General features: G+C 59.2%; 1 protein-coding gene across 6 annotated transcripts in view; it reads right to left on the minus strand.

The window, feature by feature from the left end:
• Nucleotides 1–16,923, minus strand: part of ATP8B2 (ATPase phospholipid transporting 8B2) — a 19,791-nt gene extending 2,868 nt beyond the window's left edge. Inside the window, exons 1-26 of one of the 6 annotated variants that reach the window (XM_034667536.1) lie at nucleotides 16,906–16,923; nucleotides 14,721–14,788; nucleotides 12,800–12,858; nucleotides 12,373–12,486; nucleotides 12,152–12,250; nucleotides 11,816–11,877; nucleotides 11,643–11,715; nucleotides 11,099–11,169; nucleotides 10,770–10,849; nucleotides 9,769–9,927; nucleotides 9,519–9,607; nucleotides 7,973–8,169; nucleotides 5,612–5,820; nucleotides 4,895–4,938; nucleotides 4,453–4,618; nucleotides 4,118–4,306; nucleotides 3,849–3,964; nucleotides 3,601–3,765; nucleotides 3,404–3,515; nucleotides 3,181–3,286; nucleotides 2,918–3,062; nucleotides 2,572–2,755; nucleotides 2,246–2,386; nucleotides 1,781–1,864; nucleotides 1,270–1,515; nucleotides 1,018–1,156 (exon numbers count right to left, since the gene is read on the minus strand). In XM_034667536.1, coding sequence (XP_034523427.1) covers nucleotides 1,018–1,156; nucleotides 1,270–1,515; nucleotides 1,781–1,864; nucleotides 2,246–2,386; nucleotides 2,572–2,755; nucleotides 2,918–3,062; nucleotides 3,181–3,286; nucleotides 3,404–3,515; nucleotides 3,601–3,765; nucleotides 3,849–3,964; nucleotides 4,118–4,306; nucleotides 4,453–4,618; nucleotides 4,895–4,938; nucleotides 5,612–5,820; nucleotides 7,973–8,169; nucleotides 9,519–9,607; nucleotides 9,769–9,927; nucleotides 10,770–10,849; nucleotides 11,099–11,169; nucleotides 11,643–11,715; nucleotides 11,816–11,877; nucleotides 12,152–12,250; nucleotides 12,373–12,486; nucleotides 12,800–12,858; nucleotides 14,721–14,751 — 3,080 coding nt within the window. In that variant the 5' untranslated portion in view covers nucleotides 14,752–14,788; nucleotides 16,906–16,923. Of the gene's footprint in view, nucleotides 1–1,017; nucleotides 1,157–1,269; nucleotides 1,516–1,780; nucleotides 1,865–2,245; nucleotides 2,470–2,571; nucleotides 2,756–2,917; nucleotides 3,063–3,180; nucleotides 3,287–3,403; nucleotides 3,516–3,600; nucleotides 3,766–3,848; nucleotides 3,965–4,117; nucleotides 4,307–4,452; nucleotides 4,619–4,894; nucleotides 4,939–5,611; nucleotides 5,821–7,972; nucleotides 8,170–9,518; nucleotides 9,608–9,768; nucleotides 10,039–10,769; nucleotides 10,850–11,098; nucleotides 11,170–11,642; nucleotides 11,716–11,815; nucleotides 11,878–12,151; nucleotides 12,251–12,372; nucleotides 12,487–12,799; nucleotides 12,859–14,160; nucleotides 14,294–14,720; nucleotides 14,789–16,905 lie in introns of those variants that run through there. The other 5 variants (XM_034667535.1, XM_034667539.1, XM_034667537.1 and 2 more) reach the window with 5 other exon arrangements.

Here is a 16,923-nt window from a genome sequence, read left to right on the forward strand (position 1 = left end):
AGGCTCACTCCTCCCCTTTCCTCAGACTTCTCTGTGCCAGCGTCCTCTCTTCAAGGGGTCCTCCCTGACTACCTTGTCCCTCTCTATTAATTCAGACATTCCATCTGTTAACCTGTAAAAACGGCCTGTCTCCCTCACTGAAATGCGAAATGCGGAGAGAAAGGGTTTGCCCGTTCTCTCAGCTGCTGTGCTCCCAGCGCCCAGGACGGCGGGTGACATAGCAGGTGCTGACCGAACGCCCACGGAGGGGATGAAAGAGCAGATCGCAACCCAGGGCGCCCTCTGCACCTGTCCTTCACCCTGTGCCCCGCCCCAGCAGCCCCGTCTGCATGCCTGGCACTCAGTCACTACAGGAGCTCCTCACCGGCCATCAGGTTCACCTTTCTAATGCAACCCTTTGATGCCATTCCCCTCTCTTTCCTCAAAAAAAAAAAAAAAAAAAAAAAAAAAAAAAAAAACCCCCNACCTGTCCTTCACCCTGTGCCCCGCCCCAGCAGCCCCGTCTGCATGCCTGGCACTCAGTCACTACAGGAGCTCCTCACCGGCCATCAGGTTCACCTTTCTAATGCAACCCTTTGATGCCATTCCCCTCTCTTTCCTCAAAAAAAAAAAAAAAAAAAAAAAAAAAAAAAGACTCCTAGCGAAATGACTCAAGCAAGACCTGACAGCCTGCCCTCCTGACACCTCCCATGTGCTACCAGCCTCTCATCCGCCCCATTTACACTTGCAGCCGCCTGCGGGACTGTCCCTGGCCACCCCCAACCAGTCGCCCTGCTCACCCTGAGGAGATCTGCCACCACTCGACCCTCACCTCCCTTTGGGCCTGGCCCCCAGGGCCTGGCAGAACTCATCTCACGTTCATGGATACAGAAACCCTCCGAGGGCCAGCCCGGGTCAGAGACACCTCGACACGCCCACAGCACCTCGCAGAGCATCTGGCGCACGGAGCGCCAGACAAACGCCCCCACTCTGCTCGTGAGCTACCTGCCAGTTCGCGGAGAAGCCACTGGGACTCACCCACAAACCGGAACTGGTTTGGAAACATGTCGAAAAGCCCGTTGCTGTGCATGGCGAAGAGGATGGCAAAGTAGACAGCCAGGCTGCCCCAGATGAAGAAGTGGTTGATGGCTGTCCAGTAGCCGGTGTCCAGCCCGATCTGTGGAAGGCAGCTGTCACAGGCAGAAAGAGCAGCCCCCTCCCAGGAAGAGAACTGGGGCCCGGGGCGGCCGCACGGACGGAGCGGAGGGCAGGTCCTGCTCTGCCTCATACCTGCACGCTGACCACAATGACCAGTGACGTCGCCACAGTGACCGCGAACGACTGGTAGTCGGCCAACTGGGTGCCGTCGTCCCGCGTCGCCTCGGCAAAGACCCCGTAGGGGATGAAGAACATGAGCACGGACGTGTAAATGCCCTGCGCGATGCAGATGAAGAATTCCCGCTTGTTGAAGAGAAGGTTCAGCTGGCCGGGCTCGTACAGCTTGGGGTACTCCATGCTCCGCTGCTCCGGCACGTCCTGTGGGGCACCGGTGGGTCCGGGAGGCCTCAGGAGAGCCAAGGGCACAGCCCGTCCCGCCTCCTCCTTCCCAGATTCTCGGGCAGCCAGATCCCTCTCAAGCCCCCACCCATCTCTGTGCAGCAGCCCAGGGAAGTCACAGGGGAGCTGCCGCTGAGCGGAGCACGGCCTTCCCAGGCACCGCGGGCAGTGGGCACGCACACACCATCCACGTGGCGTCTTCACAGCTCGCCCCTCCCCAGCCCCTGACCCCCGTGCCCCTCACCTGGTCGAAGACCCCCATGGCTAGGACTGGGAGGGAGGTATACACGATGTTGTAAAGCGTGATAAAATACTGATCGTAGACGGTCTGGGAAGAGAACAGACAGCAAGAGAGGAGTAAACACACTCTTTCTTCACCAGGAATCGGGCAGAGAAAGACTGCTGAGTGCCATGGGGAGCCCTAAGGTATTTTCTGGAGCCGTCTCTGCTCCTTCAAGAAGTGCTTGTTGTCATTTTGTTGTTTTTTAAGTAAGCTCTACGCGCGACGTGGGGGCTCAAACTCACGACCCCAAGACCGAGAGCCGCGGGCTGCGCGGACCGAGCCGGCCAGGCGCCCCTCGATGCGTATTTTTTTAACGGGTGAACCAGACAACAGCTGGGCCCAGGGCGGGGCCGCCCTACGGCCGGGACAGAAGACCTCCGCCCTCAGGGGGCGCGCACAGGCAAGCAGCAGCTGCAGGTGCCCTACCTGGGCGGAGAAGCCGCAGAAGAAGCCAAACCAGAAGTGGACCATGGTGAACGCGAAGTTCTTGTAGAAGAAATAGCACAGGAACTTGCACATGCGCAGGTAGGACCAGCGCCCGTGCACCAGCAGGAGGCGCTGCAGGAACTTGAATTGGGAGAAGGAGTAGTCGGAGGCCAGCACCGCCTGGATGCCCTCCTGTCCGCTGATGCCCACGCCAATGTGAGCCGCTACAGGGACAAGTGGTGACAAGGGGAAGCAGGAGGGTCACACGCTCAGAGTCCCAGCAGGGCGGAGCCTCCCTCCCCTCCTCCCCGCACATCCGTACTCACTCTTGATCATGCTGACATCGTTGGCTCCGTCCCCAATGGCGAGCGTCACGGCTTTTTTGTGCTTCTTAACCAGCTCCACCACCTGCGCCTTCTGCAACGGGGTCACACGGCAGCAGATGACAGCTTTGCAGGCACAGGCCGTCTCCAGAAACTCCAGCTCCATGTCCGCCTCCAGCGCATGGGCCTGGAACACAGAGCCTGAGAGAGCCCCATCTTCCTGGGGCACACAGGGAAGTCACGCCTCCCAGCCCCTGAAAGGCTGCAGCCACGCTGAGCTCCAGGGACGGAGAACAAGGTAAGATGGAACAGCCCTGTGAAGAGAAGGGCTCTCCAGACAGGTGCCTACCAGGCTGTGCCCGTTGATGACCAGGGCGTACTCCCCCGCAACGGCCTCCAGGACAGAAGTGAGCTTGGCAGAAGAACACTTCTCCGGGCAGGGGAGGCCGTTTCCCACAGCGTGGGGCGAGTCCATCATCTTCTCCCGGGCTTTCCTGGGAAGGGGAAACGCACCCATGGGCTCCGGGACAGGAGCAGGGGCTGTGAGTGCAGGACATCTGCCTGCCTCAAGCCTCTGCCCAGGACATCTGCCTGCCTCAAGCCTCTGCCCACCTGAGCTCCTCCCGCACTTCCAGGACCGTGTGGCCGGTGACGACGAACACCTCTGTCATGTCGTCCGTCAGCATCTTGCAAGAATAGCCGATGTTCACGGCCGTCTCTACCAACACAGAGATCAAAGAGGTCAGCACACTCTCCAGCCTGAGGTCTAGGCTCATGCGAGGGCCTGATGGGGCTGTAGCCAGATGCAGCCCTCTCTGCCCCGCGGGGCTCTCACCCTGCTTATCTCCGGTCAGCACCCAAATCTTGATGTTGGCCAACGTCAGGAGGGCAATGGTCTCTGGAACCCCCTGTTGCAGCTTGTCCTCAATGGCTGTCGCACCCAGCAGCTGAAAATACCACAAGGGTTCCAGACAGGAGGGTCCCAGGCGCCAGCCCTCCCTGACCACCCTCGGCCCACTCTGCAGCCCATACCACCATGTCGTTCTCCACCTCCTCGTACACGCTGGCCAGCCTGTCCTCCCGGCTGTCCTGGGCCAGGCTGGCTTGGAGCCGTCTCTGGGCCCACTCCCCATAGTACTCTTCGTCCAGATCCTTGTAGGCCAGAACCAGGGTCCTCAGCCCTTCCCCTGCGTACTCCTGGGGACAGAGCCAAGAAGGTCAGCCTCCCCTCCCCCCACAACGCTGAGTTCAGAAGCACCGGGCCCTGTCCTCACACCTACATTCAGGTGGTCAGTGGTGGTGCTGAGCAGCTCCTGGGTGGAGGGGTGTAGTCTGTCCAGCAGGATCGTGTCAGCCCCTTTGCAGTAGAGACGAATCCTCCCTTCCGGATTCCGTACTATAATCGGGGCAGGGTGAGAAAGTCCCAGAAAGACTCAGGCAGGCAAAGACCGCCAACCTGCCACATCAGGAAGGGCCACCCAGCACCCCTCACCCACTGCAGGCCCTTACGCTGCCCTGAGTGCCCCCGGCAGCCTGGTCCCGGCCTCACCGATGACTGACATCCGCTTGCGGATATTATTAAAATCCAGGATGGCCAGCAGCTGGTAGGTGACAGCTATGCCCATCTCGTGGACAGTGATGGTCTTGGGGGTGCGAGAGCGGAACACAAAACCGAAGTTCCTGGCTGCAGTGACCAGGGCCCCCTCATCCGGGGACTGGGCTTTGTAGTACAGCTCCCCTGGGTGGGGAGGAAGAGCACGGGTGCTGTAAGCGGCCACCCCAGGCCCCGTGACCTGCCCAGGAAGCCCCCGCCTGGCCGCGCCACAGAGCAGACTCGAGGGCAGCCGTCCGGGCAGGGAGAGCACGAGCCGGCCCTGGGCTCACCTTCGTTCTTTTCTTCGGACATGACGGTATGACACAGAGAAAGGAGACGGAAGAACTCGTGCGTGTGGGGGTCCCCCATCTTGACGGCCTCCAAGAGGGTGGGGTCCCAAAATAAGAACTTCTTGTCGGCCAGAGGGTTGAAGGAGAAGTCGACAGGCTCTGGCCTCTAGAGCGGTGAGAGTGCAGAGTGTGGGTGGCCGGGCTGCACCCCGGGGGGGGTCCCCACCCTGCTACTTCCTCCCCTTCCAGGGCACAGACCGAGACCCTGTCTGCCGCGGACCCCACGTTCTCCCTTCTGCTCCCAGCTCCTGAACACACCTAGCTCTCCAGGCTGCCTCCACTTCCTGACCAAAGAGCACCTCCCTCCTTCCCGTACCCGCAGCTCCCGGGCGAGCGCCCTACACTGAATCGGCACAGAGCAGCTACGGAGGCCGGGCCTTACCTCTCCCAGTTCAGCTTTGTGTCCCAGGACATCGAACACATCCCCTGCGCAGCCAGGACAGAAGGCGAAGCAGTGTCAGCACTGTCAGCGGCGTGGGGAAGAGCCTGCAGCTCACAACCCCCACAGGCCTCCGGGACCCTCAACCCCAACCACTGAGCCACTGGCGTGGAGCCGCACAGCCGACTCCAAGCTCCCTGGGTCCTCAGAACCCCAGGACCGAGTCACGCCCCGCTGCTCCGTGTCCCTGTCCCCAGCACGCCCACCCGCTCTCCTGCCAGGCCCCCAGGCCCCCTCAGATGCCTTGCACCCTGCAGGCCTAACCACGGACAAAGTCCCGCACACGAGCCACAGGCCCGGCTTAGGACATAAAGCAGGAAGACCTCACACACCGTCCGGGGCCACCCCGTGGCTCGGCTGCAAGGCCACTGCAGCAAGGCCACGCTGGAGACCACGGTCACGTTCCAGAGACGCACAAAGGCCCTGAACGCAACATGGGGAGGGTCTCGCACTCCACCAATGCCCCTTCGAACAGTCGCAGAGCCCCCTCCTGCCGGGGGCTGCGACCAGCAGGGACAGGGGAGGCGCTCCACACCTGCGGCCTGACCTGGGGCCGATACAGATGCTCTCCTGGCCCCACAGACCGAGCAGGAAAGAAGCAAACCCCACATGTCAAGACGACAGCGGCCGGAGCCCTGGGTCGCCGCGGTACGGCCCTACCGTAGCTGCGGCCGCTGATGGAACACTTGCTGAAGACCATGATGTTTTGGGTGAGGGTGCCCGTCTTGTCGGAGAAGACGTACTCCACCTGGCCCAGCTCCTCGTTCAGGGTGGTGGTGCGGGCCTCCGCGGGCGTCCGCTTCTTCACGCAGAACATCTTCTTGTCCCAGTTGATGAAATAGCTGTGGCCCAGGCGGATGACCTCCACGCTGCACAGGGAACAGGCGGTAAAGTTTGGGCAGGGAGCCGAGGAGGGGCCCCACCCACACGGGCCTTCGCTGCAGGCCCCCCGCCTGGGGGCAGACAGGACGGACGAGCGGACACCTGGGCACAGAACCTGGGTGGGAAGGGCAAGGAGTGCTGACAGTGGAGCCGGCCACGCGGCCGGCCGGGAGCTCCCTGACCCCGACCCTCGGATGCTCTCCAGACAAGAAGGTGCAAAGGGCCTGGGCAGGCGGGACGGACAGCACGGGCAGAGGAGAGGGACTGCAGACAAGGCACTCGACCAGCTCTTACCTCAGGACTAATAACACAGAAACCATGCAGAGAAAACAAGAGAAAGTGTGTGAGGGAAGGAAGAGAAGAGAGAAGAGAGGGCACCGGCCCCTCACCGCCCACCACAAGCACTCTCTTTCCGCCCAGCTCAGGGCTCCACTACCGCCTGGTGCTTTCAGAGAGCAAGACGGCCAGAGCTGTGAGTCCGCAGCGGGAAATCATGCCAAGCGACAGTGGCAGGGCGCTTTGCACAGCCCGAGGTCCTCCCCATCTCTGGCCCACCGGCGTTCCCTTTGGGATATGGACTGTCAGCACCCCAGGAAGGAGACCAAGCCATGGGGCGTCCCTGGAACCCTGCGTGTGGCCTGACCAGGGCTGGATCTGCATGCAGCTGGCTAGAGGGACCTTCTTGGCCTTCTCCGCATGGAGCTGCTCTCGCCCCCAACACACCCTGGAGCCCGATCAGACTCAGCAAGAGGCTTTCTTAGCGGCCACCACGGGCACTGGGTGAGCGGGTACAAAACTCGGGCAGCAAGCCCAAAGATGGGGACAACTTGGTAAACAGGAAGGCGTTTCAGCGGGAATGAAAGAGCGGTGATGGCCGCGACGAGGCTCCCACCCGATGTTTGATCCTCTAATCTAGTTAATCTCTTATCCACCCAGTATCAACACATCCCTAAGAAGAAGGTGGGACAGGAGTGTTCCCATGTTACATGTGGAAACCGGGGCCCCAAGTGGCCGGGAGTCTCCTGTCAGTGTTCTAGAAAAACCCAAACTGTCCACCTCTGGTCAGTGCCGGCCGCACCGGACTCCAGGGAGGGGGACCTGAGGCGTACCTGGGGATTCTGTGTGAACGAAACACAGCCCTTGGGAAGAGTCCCGAACATCCAGAAAGCACTTCCTTCAACACGTCTCAGGCCCCCTCACCTCGAGCGCAAGGCAGTGAGGACACTGGGAAGTTTCTTTCTCCTGCTCGTTCTCACCAGCCCATCCCCATTCGCGTTCTCTGTACCTCAAACACCCCAGATGTCTCCCAGATCCCATTCGTCCCGCTCACCACCGCGAGCCAACACTTCCTGACACGTTCCTGGGACTTTTTTGTTTTTAAATAACCTTTCAGTGGTTTACTAAGTACTGATAGCACGTCAAGACCTTCTGTTGTCAGGAACCAGGTCAGCTGGAAGCCAGTCATGCCCTGTGCTACTGCCAAACTGTGACCATCCCAAGGGTCCCACATCGATGTCCTGTGTCTACCCTCTCCCCCAGGCTCCACCTGCATCCAGCCCAGCCACCTCTTCAGGGATGTCCTCCCTGATTACCTGCCCAGAGTGATGCTCTTCCCACTCCCGGGGTCCTCTGCCTCCCACATGGTGTCACAGCGGGATCGTGGGGTCTCATTGTCTCACACTGCTTGCACCTCTCCCCTCCCCTCCCAGCCTGCTGCTTCTGAAGGCAGACACCACGTTGCACACCTGCATCCCCTCGTGTCCCACACTCGCCGGTGGGTAGAAGGACTCCCACAGCACTCGCTCCCATTTTGTTTTAGGAGTTTAGACATTTGTCTCTACTAGACTGAAGGTCCTGCAGGGAGCAAGGCCCATCCCTAGTATGTCTCTGCGGGTGGCACGGTGCAAAGCTGGCACGCAAGCAACGCACATCGAATGCATCAATCGGCTTTTTGTTCTGACACAGTCCAAAGTGCCCGGAAACAGTGACGAAGCCTGCTCCGCACACAAACGAGAACAGAGAACGAGATGCTCGAGGCACAAGGAGCTCCAAGTTCCTTCCCAAAAGTCTCATTTTCACAGAAAGGTTTGCTGGGGACCCCGAGTTCCCCGGGAGACTGCGGGCAAAGCCAGTGCGTACCTGACGTAGAGCGATATGGGCACGACGGTGTTGAGGATGATGATGTAGGACCAGAAGGAGAGGAAGCCAGAGAAGAAGGCACTGTCCACCGCCTCGTCCCAGGGCAGGTAGGCCTGGAAGCGCGTCCCGACCTCATGCTCCCAGATGGCATTGCCAATGGCCAGGATCACCCCCATGCAGACCAGGAATCCAAAAATCTGGCAAGAAGTGAGAAACCAAGGCGAGGCTGCCACTTAGGAAGCCCCCCAAACCAAGTGCATCCCTGAAGGTCACCACTCACACCCCAAACCCCTCAAAGAGCTCAGGCATCTTTAAAATGGCGGCACGCTCTCCTGAGAAGCACCCAGAAGTGAGAGCTTCTGTCTGCCGACCACCATGCGGCCCTGTCTCTGAACATCTTTCTTCACTGTATGACGGGGGAGCTCGGATGCCTGGAGCCCTTCCCAGACGGTCAGAGGGGGTGCGCGTGAGCTCCTCTCAACGTGACGAAGCCATCACCCACCTACCTGAGCTGAGCTCCCACAAGCCAACAAAAACGCCAAGTTTCTATAACGTTCATGATCTCATACAGATGGCCAAAAAAGTTCTTTAACCAGGGAAACAAATTTTATCTTCAAAATATAGATTACTTGCAAGTAAAAAATGTCTTAAAGATTGTAAAAGATTCTTTTAAAAGATTTAAATCTTGCAGTCCTGGGGCGTCTGGGTGGCTCAGTTGGTTGAGCCCCCCTGCTTGTGTTCTCTCTCGCGCATGCTCTCTCACAAATAAATAAAATAATGAGTCAAATAAATCTTGCAGTCCCTGAAAAAGGATCCTAAGAAGGTTCTGGTGGTTACAAGAAAAAAACTGAGACCACTGTCTGATGTCCGCCATCTGTTTCCAAAGTACACCCACCATGGATGCTTTGCAAACAAGAGCCAGCCAGCGGCCCAGGGACCGCCAGGGGGCGATGCAAGCCTTTGAGCGACAGACTTGACCGCTATCCCGGGTGAGACTTCGGCAAACCCTTCAAGGCCAGGGCAAAACGCTTCTCTCTAGAGGCTGGCCCAACCTTTGCAAGCTGGCTTGTGGGGGGCCGGCAGCAGGCAGTGGGGGCGCAAGAAGGGGAAGAGAGTCCAACAAGGAGCTCAAATTTCCAGCCAAACAAGACCAGGATTCAGGAATGGCCAAAAAACTGAAACAGAAACTTTTCCTTTGGGATCCTCCACTCTTAGAAGTCAGGGGAAAAGACCCTGTTCATTACCCATCCGCCAAATGGAAATTTTTCTTTTAATTCTCCCTCCATCCCCGTGAAGGCCTCCTTGTCCCTGGCAAAAGCAAACAGATGCTGACGTGCCACGCTAAGTCACCACCGAAACTGGAATCCAGACAAGGGAAGATTTGTTCCAGCCCTTGATTCACGCCCGTTCCTGAGGTTCTCGTAAATCACCTCTTCCAAGTCTAAAGGGAGCCTGAAATAAGCACTGCCTTTGACCAGGGAGGAGAGGCGGAAGCAACGGGACGGCCCGGGGGGCCAGGGGCAGGGGACCCTGGGAGGAGCCTTACCCAGAGCACCAGCGTATTCATCAGGCGATCAATACTTGTCCTCTTGAACTTTGTCCGGCCGCTGTTCTGCATCAGCTTCGTGTCAGGACCTAGAAAGGAAGGGGAGGAGGTGGGGGAGCCACGGAAGCGCTCTGCCGGTTCCGCAGGGCGTCGGGGTGGAGGAGACGTCAGGCTGGAGAAGGCCAGCTCTGAGGCACCGCGCACTCAGGTCGCCCCACGCCCTCCCGGGTCCCCGGCGGCGGAGGCTCACCCGCAAACACCACCAGCCCGAAGCACCACTCGGTGTTCCGCAGCACACAGCCTCGTAGCAGCATGTTCTGGTTGCTCAGGGGGAACTTGCTCTCCTTCCAGTAGAGCGTCCCGCTGAACCTGTCCAGCTTGTTGTTGGGAGGCTCGCAGACCACCTCACCTGGGCGGGAGACAGGAAGCCGCCACTCCAGGCGCCGTCTGCAGCCTGACTTCACGCCGAGACACGGCCGGCAGGGGCTTCCGCACGCCGCCGGGAGGTGAACTGAGGCGACTTTGCGGGAGGAATGAGCTGCTGCGAATGGGTATTAAAAGGACACACACCCTCCGACCCAGGGATCCCACTCTGGGGACTCTGTTCTACAGAAATAACAGCACAGGTCACGGCAGGTTCACTGAAGCACACTCTGAACAGCAAAAACCTGGAAACGAGTGGTCGAAGGACAGCTGAGTAAGTTAGAGCAGGCCAGCTCTGCGCAACACGACGCGGCTGTTAAAAGGAAGGAGGCGGGTGTCTGCGAACGGCGGCGATGCGGTGAGACACCTGAGGAGCTCAACAGGTAAGGCAATGCGGGTGTGGAGGTCTGGCTGCGCCAGGGTCCCACTGCTTTGCGCTCACGTCTGGATAAACGCAGGGCATGGACGGATACACACCGAAGGGCCGTGCACCTGCCTAGCTACGCGGGCAGAACTGGGGAGCAGGCGGCCTTTTTCTCACACACACTATGGTTTGTCCTTCTCATAAAGAAGCATTATCACTATCCAGAGCCAAATAAAAGCAAACTGAATTTCTCTAACACACACAGCAAGGAGGGAGCTATGGGCCATGAAGACCTGAAATAGCCGTGAACTCAAAAGCAGGGGAAGCCACCTTGCATTGCTGACACTCCCCCACAAAGAAAAATCCAGGGAGCTGCATCACAGCGAAAAGGAACAGGTGCAGTTTAAACCCCCAAACCCAACCTGCTCCCTCCGCCCGCAAGCCGCTTCTGCAAAGTCACTCACCATCAAACTTGGCGAGCCTACTGATGTCTCCCAACTCTGAGGTGACTGGGATTGCCTGGCGTACTTTCATGTTGGTCTCTCTGGAAGGACAGTGTCCCTAAGTCCTGGTTCCCTTCCCTTCCTCTAGATTCTGCCTGGGAGCACCTGACCTTGGGGCATCACCCTCCTCCACACGACTGAGTACACAATACTTGCACATACCCAAAGCCTTTCTGATCCCTAAAAACCTTCCAAAAGGTATAGATCCCAGACCTGGGAATCTCTTCCAAATAACAAGCTTTTTACCCTTAAGGAGGCAGAAGATGTGTGACACTGGGCATCCGACTTACCCATCGAGTTCTGCCGTCTCTATGTAGCACAGGCCATGGGGCTCACTGCTGGAAAGGAGGAGGAGATCCGCCTAGAGAGAAAGCCTGGTGAGGAGCTCAAAGACCTGACCCCCACTCGCGATGCACTGTTTGCTGACCCCTCCTCTCCCCTAAACGTTCTTGGTTTGCTTAGTCCCAAGCGTGCATGGCTGGAAAGAAGCCAGCCCCAGGTGTATTAATATGACACAGAAGCTCCCAAGTCAGAGTGCTTGGGTGGCACAGTCGGTTCAGCATCCGACCCTTGACCTCAGGATTGTGAGATCGAGGTGTGGGTCTGCTTAGGGTTCTCCCTCTGCCCCTCCCCCATCCGCACATACACATGCACTGTCCCTCTCTCAAAAAATAAATAAATAAAATATTTTTAAAAAAACAAAAAAAAAGCTCCCCACTTAACAAAGTTCAATCCATGGGTCATTACGAGGCTGTAGGAAACCAGGAAAGACTCATTTCTATTTGCCAAAAAAAGGGGAAGAGACTTGTCGCCCTGGAGGGCCACCTCCCTTACCGCCACAAACTGATTATTTTCTAGCTTGATAATATCGCCAACACAGACATTCATCCACGGCTCTTGCTGGAGGCTGAGGCAATGAGAAGACAGAGAAGAGGCTGTCAGTAGCGAGGGAAGTTCCCGGGGGACCCCCTCCTCCTGAAGGCCCCCAGCCTCCCCCAGGCACTCACCTGCCATTGATCAGCACTTGGGACTGCCGGTTATTGACCTGGTTATCACTCTTGTGGCGGAACTGAAAAAAAGGAAGAAAAGTAAGATGCCTTCCCCACTCCTAGGGACTGAGATGATGAGTGGGATGCAGAGTGCGCCGGGTCCCACCTTGAGTGCACCTGTCCACAGATCTACTCTCCCCCTGGCTCTGCCCCCCGCCCTTGGCCGAAGTGCCACAGGTCTAGGGGCCAGGAGGGGAATGGCACCGTGCCCAGGGACCTGTGCCAGGCAGAGGAGAGCAAGTTGGGAGTGGAGGTGAGAAGAGGGGCAGAAATGGAAGAATGGAAGCGACTCACATAGTCATCAGTGGCGTCTTTAACAGCTGTGATGGCGAGGACGAGAACCAAAGGCACGATGGTGGTGAACCAGGACAGGGAGGACACCTGTGGGATCAACTGCCAGGGAAGAGAGGGTGTGGCTGAGGCCCCCTCCCATCCCCTCCCGCCCCTCCCACCTCTCTCTTCCTTGACTTGACTTGGCCTCCCGAGCCGCAAAGGGTCCACTACAGGGCACTCACCTGCAGAATAAGAAGGAACAGGAAGTAGGTATTGGCAACCTCCTGGAACTGCTCAAAGAGGTTGACGGGCAGGAAGGTAAGAATGTTGTACTTGGAGGTCTTGATGCAGTTACTCTACGGCAGTGGGGGAGAAGGTCAAGAGACAGCCTCCTGCCCCAGCCCAGAGCCAGGGAGAGCCTGCCTCCTCCATCGACACTTCCCAAACCTCTGCCCCCAAAAGCCAGCAACCACAGGTACGGGAGGGGGAAAGGGGCCGAGAGAAGGGACCCTCATGGGGTCCGTGTGTCCTGCGGCACTGCCAGGCGAAGGCATGAAAAAAACAGCAGTCGCAGATGGACAGTGGCCAGGGGGCTGCCTTCCCTCCCCGGCCCCAACCTCAAGGGGCCCTTTGCCCTTTGGTGCTCAGGGAGCAAGCCAAGTCACTTACCGCATACTGGAATTTCTCATTGTATTCTCGGTCATTGGCTCGCGCCCTCCTTTCTTCTTCTGCAACAGAATGTGAGGGTGCCGTGGTCAGGAGGAGCAGATGCCGGCTGGCCCAACACCTCAGCTGGCCCAACACCTCGTCAGGCCTATGCACTCGGTGGGGTTTCCACGGAGACCCTTGGCTCCTTCCACGGGACACAGTTTTAAGGAACTAGTGCCACACCTGACGTGCCACCCAGATCTCCCCTCTGGTCCCTCTCACCATCAGCCTGGCCATTCGGCTTGGCAGGGCAGGCATCCATTCACCGGACAAGACCAACAATGGCAAGGTCTTGTGCTCGGGGCACTCAGATCCCCTCCCCCACCCCTTTAATTAACACCTTAGCCAGTAAAGCCTCAGGAGTCCCCAGAAGATAGAGCAGCTGCAGACGAAAATCTTCCTTCCCCTGGGAACCCCTGCAGATCCAGCCAGGGCACTGCCCTCCTCCTAACCTGGGGGTGGGGTGAGTGGCTGATGGAGGGTCACCCCTCCGAGCTCTGCAACGGCTCTGCGGCAGCTTACCGGCCCCACAGCCCCACGTGCGGTACCCCTACAGGAGCCTTTGCTTGTCACATGTCACCCGCAGAGCCTTCTGACTGGCCCACAATGACATCACCTTATTCCAAAGCTCATCTTCGAGGAGGAGAAGGGGGGTCGGGGATATGGGTCATGCGGGACCAAGGCGCTACGAAGGAGGCAGGAACGGGCTGTACTTTAAAGGGCTGTTCTCTCTAACTGTAACCCTTCCTGTGCCAGCGGCACACCTCGCCCCTCGACAACACGCCTGTCACTGAGTCACAGATGCGCTACCGCGGTCCTCCACACACACTGATCTGGGACCGCAGGTACCAAGTTCGCGTCCCAGGACACCGGGCTGTCCCAGGAAGGGCTCTCCAGCACACCTCTGGGGGTCACAAGGGCCACAGGCTGAAAAGGGGGGTTCCTTGGTGAGGCGTTCAACCAGGGCTGGAGCCAAAGGCAGCACTGCAGACCCCTCCCCTCCGCCCTCCAAAGACCCTGCGGAGCGCCCCGCAGTAACAGAACCTCAGCACACAGCACCCTGGGCCTACTCAAAGGGCTCCCTCCCTGCGTGGGCACCTCGCTCCCAGAAACTTCCCAGTGCGGAGCCCTCGCTCTGCGCCCACCCCCCCGCCCTGCGTCGTCTCCAAAGACCGTGCAGGGAGAGGTAAGGGCCAGACCCTCCGGAGCCAGCATCCCTGGGTCCGGAAAGGCGAGGACCAGGGACGGCTGAGGACAACCAGCTGTGAGGGTGAGGGGAAAGCGCCGGCCCGGGAGAGCTGCCCGGCGCTGCCTCCCGTTACCTGTCCCCCAAGAGGGCTTCTTGCTGCTCCAGGAGGGGGGCGCCCCGGCCCGGGCCCACTTCTCGGGGATCTCCTTGGGGACCGTCATGATCCCGGTATGAGCGGGGGAGGGCGGGCTGGCTGCCTGTCTGTCCTTGGCCTCAGCGGCGCCGATGCGGCGGCCCCCCGGGCAGGCNGGGAGGGGGACCGCCAGTGTTGTCCGGGCAACAGCTTTCATCCCGCCCCCGCCCGCGGGAGAAGCCGGAGGGCGGGGCGGATGGAGAAATGAGAGAAGGTGGGAATACAGCGCCCCGGGCCCACGACTAAGCGCTCAGGTGCCCCAAGACTAGAGGGGCAGGTACTCAGCACCCCGGGGGGGAGAGCCCAGCTCAGGCATCGGGGGAAGAATTCGCTTTGCTAGGCTCCCCCCCGCCCCCGACACACCAGGATGGCAGGGGTTGTGATCGACCCTCCTTCAGACGCACTGCCAGTCGTCCCTCCTCCCTTTGCTCCCAGAGCCACAGTAACACCCAATCTTGATGATCGCAAGGATTCCAATCCCCCCTTCCGCCCCGTCTTACCTGGGGGGCGCTTTTTTGCACACAGTGCCATCTCACCCAGCAAGGTGCCAGCAATCCCATGGGAGACCCTGCAGGAAGGTGACATTACGGGTGAGGTCAGAGGGCCAAGGGTAAGCCCTTCGCTCCCCTCTTCAGACTCCTCCTGAAGGTTCTCTTCCCAAGGTCTGACCTTCCCCACGGCCTCCCCCGCCATGCCTCAGCCTTGGATGGGTGCGTACGTGTGTGTCAGGACTAGGAGTTTACAGAAGCTGAGACCTACAGGAAAAGGAAGGGGACCGAGAGAAGTGGCCAGACAGGAGGGGCACAGCTCTCAGGGAACCTGTTCCCGGGGTAATGGATGCCCCCATGTGCCCTCCTGGTTGCAGTGAGTGGTGCCTGTGTTTACTGGAAAGCAGAGTTTCCACCAAAGGGTGGGGTTGAGGGAACCTGAGCCAGGAAACACCTGGCAGAACCTCAGGAAACAAAGTGGGCAGGCTCCACCCTTCCCAAAATGCTTATAATGCCCCCATCCTCCCCACCGGGCCTTCCATTCTCACCTCCTGCAGGGGAGCTCACACTAGAGGCATGGCCTGCATTTCCTGAACACAGCCCCCAAACCACTTCCTCTCAGTCTAGGTCAGCTGAGGGGCCTTGCCCACCCTGGTGGGGAGTTGCCCTCTCCCCCCACCCCCCACAAGCCCAGCCCAATCAGGATAGCAGTAGATGCAGGCTCAGGGAGCATCCATCAGACAGGCCTTTGCTTTCCTTCCATCTTCCCGTGTCCCTTTCACCTAAAAGGTAAAAGGCCTGGCCTACAAGAGACAGGATCACAGAGCCTCATCTCTATTGCCAGCCGGGTTCCTGGTCCTCTTGTCACCTCTTTTTTCTCCGTCTGGGTGAAAAGCCCTCCCTCTCATCAGCGCCCCTGACTCCTGCCTCCTAGGCACAGCCTGCGAGCCTGTCGGCCCAAAAAGATACTGATTGCCTGTCTGCCCAGCCTCTGTAATTACAGACTCTGGCCACAGCCCGTCACCCACACCAGTCCGTCCCTTCACTAACTCAGACTCCCTTTCTGAACCCCAACATAGGCACAAAGCCAGAAGTCCTTTTCCTCCCTGGCCCTCCCCAGCACTGACCGCCAAGGGTGCCTGGCTCAGGAGGAAAAACTTCACCCACCGTTTTAGAGATGCCAAGCCCTCCTCCAGGGGCCCTGGCCAGGGTCTCCACCCAGTCTAGAGTATGACTCATGGCAGGGTGGGGTGTGGAGGAAGAGGTTAAAGGAGAGGATGGAAGGTGGGCATCCCAAGCTGCATAGCCAGCCCCAGGTTCCTATAGGTAGGCAATCAAGAAAGGCCATCAGCCTGAAGATCTGGGTTTGAGTCCCATGAAAGAATTAATGAAGGAACCACACGCACTTTTCGGAGTCCAGGAGTCTGGACACCGAGCAGGAAAGTTGTTTTACCTCTAGGACCTGGGGGAGAATGAAAGCTGACTTGGTCCCAGACCTCACCCCCTCTGGGGGGCCCTAATAGGGAGGGAACAAGAGTGGGAGAGGCAGAAACAGGGGACCCTGTTTCACACAGCCTGGGTTTTCTGAACCATCAGGCACACCAGCCACGTCGCCCTGCCCATCACCCTGCCCCAGCCCCCTCTGCAGTCACATTTGGGATAAAAATAGCCAGCTCTGGGAAGAAGGCAATGCTCCATGGAGGAAAACGGCTCCTCCTCTCGGCCTGGCCCCTGCTCCCTTCCAGCCCAAATCCAGGAAGACGGACCCCTTCTTTCAGAGGAGGTTGGCAGGGATAGTTGTGGGCAGTCAGGGGAACAGAAGGAAATGTAATCCTAGACCCCCCAGCTCACTTGCCACCAGCACCCCTGCCCACCTTACGTCGCCAAGGACAGATGCCAGGACTCACTCCCCAGCTCTGAATCTGCACGGCTACCACCCCTCCTTGAGCCCCTGCTTTTGCCCACGCACAGAGAGCTCCACCTTAAGAGAAAAAGCCTACCAGCCCCGAACTGCCTTGTCCGGGCGCCCAAACCCTCGGACCAGGGTCACTGCCCTCACCCCAAACTCTCCCCTCCTCGCTGCTCCACGGCCCCCCTTCAGCACCCCATCCTCCCGCGGTGTGGACAGCCTCGGGACCCCCATCCTCAGGCACCCGCACCCTCGACCCTGCGAGCACGCGCGCCCGCCCCGCCTCACCTCAGCGCGCGGCGCCCA

Source organism: Ailuropoda melanoleuca, chromosome 8 (assembly GCF_002007445.2).
Source record: "Ailuropoda melanoleuca isolate Jingjing chromosome 8, ASM200744v2, whole genome shotgun sequence".
Taxonomy (NCBI): domain Eukaryota; kingdom Metazoa; phylum Chordata; class Mammalia; order Carnivora; family Ursidae; genus Ailuropoda; species Ailuropoda melanoleuca.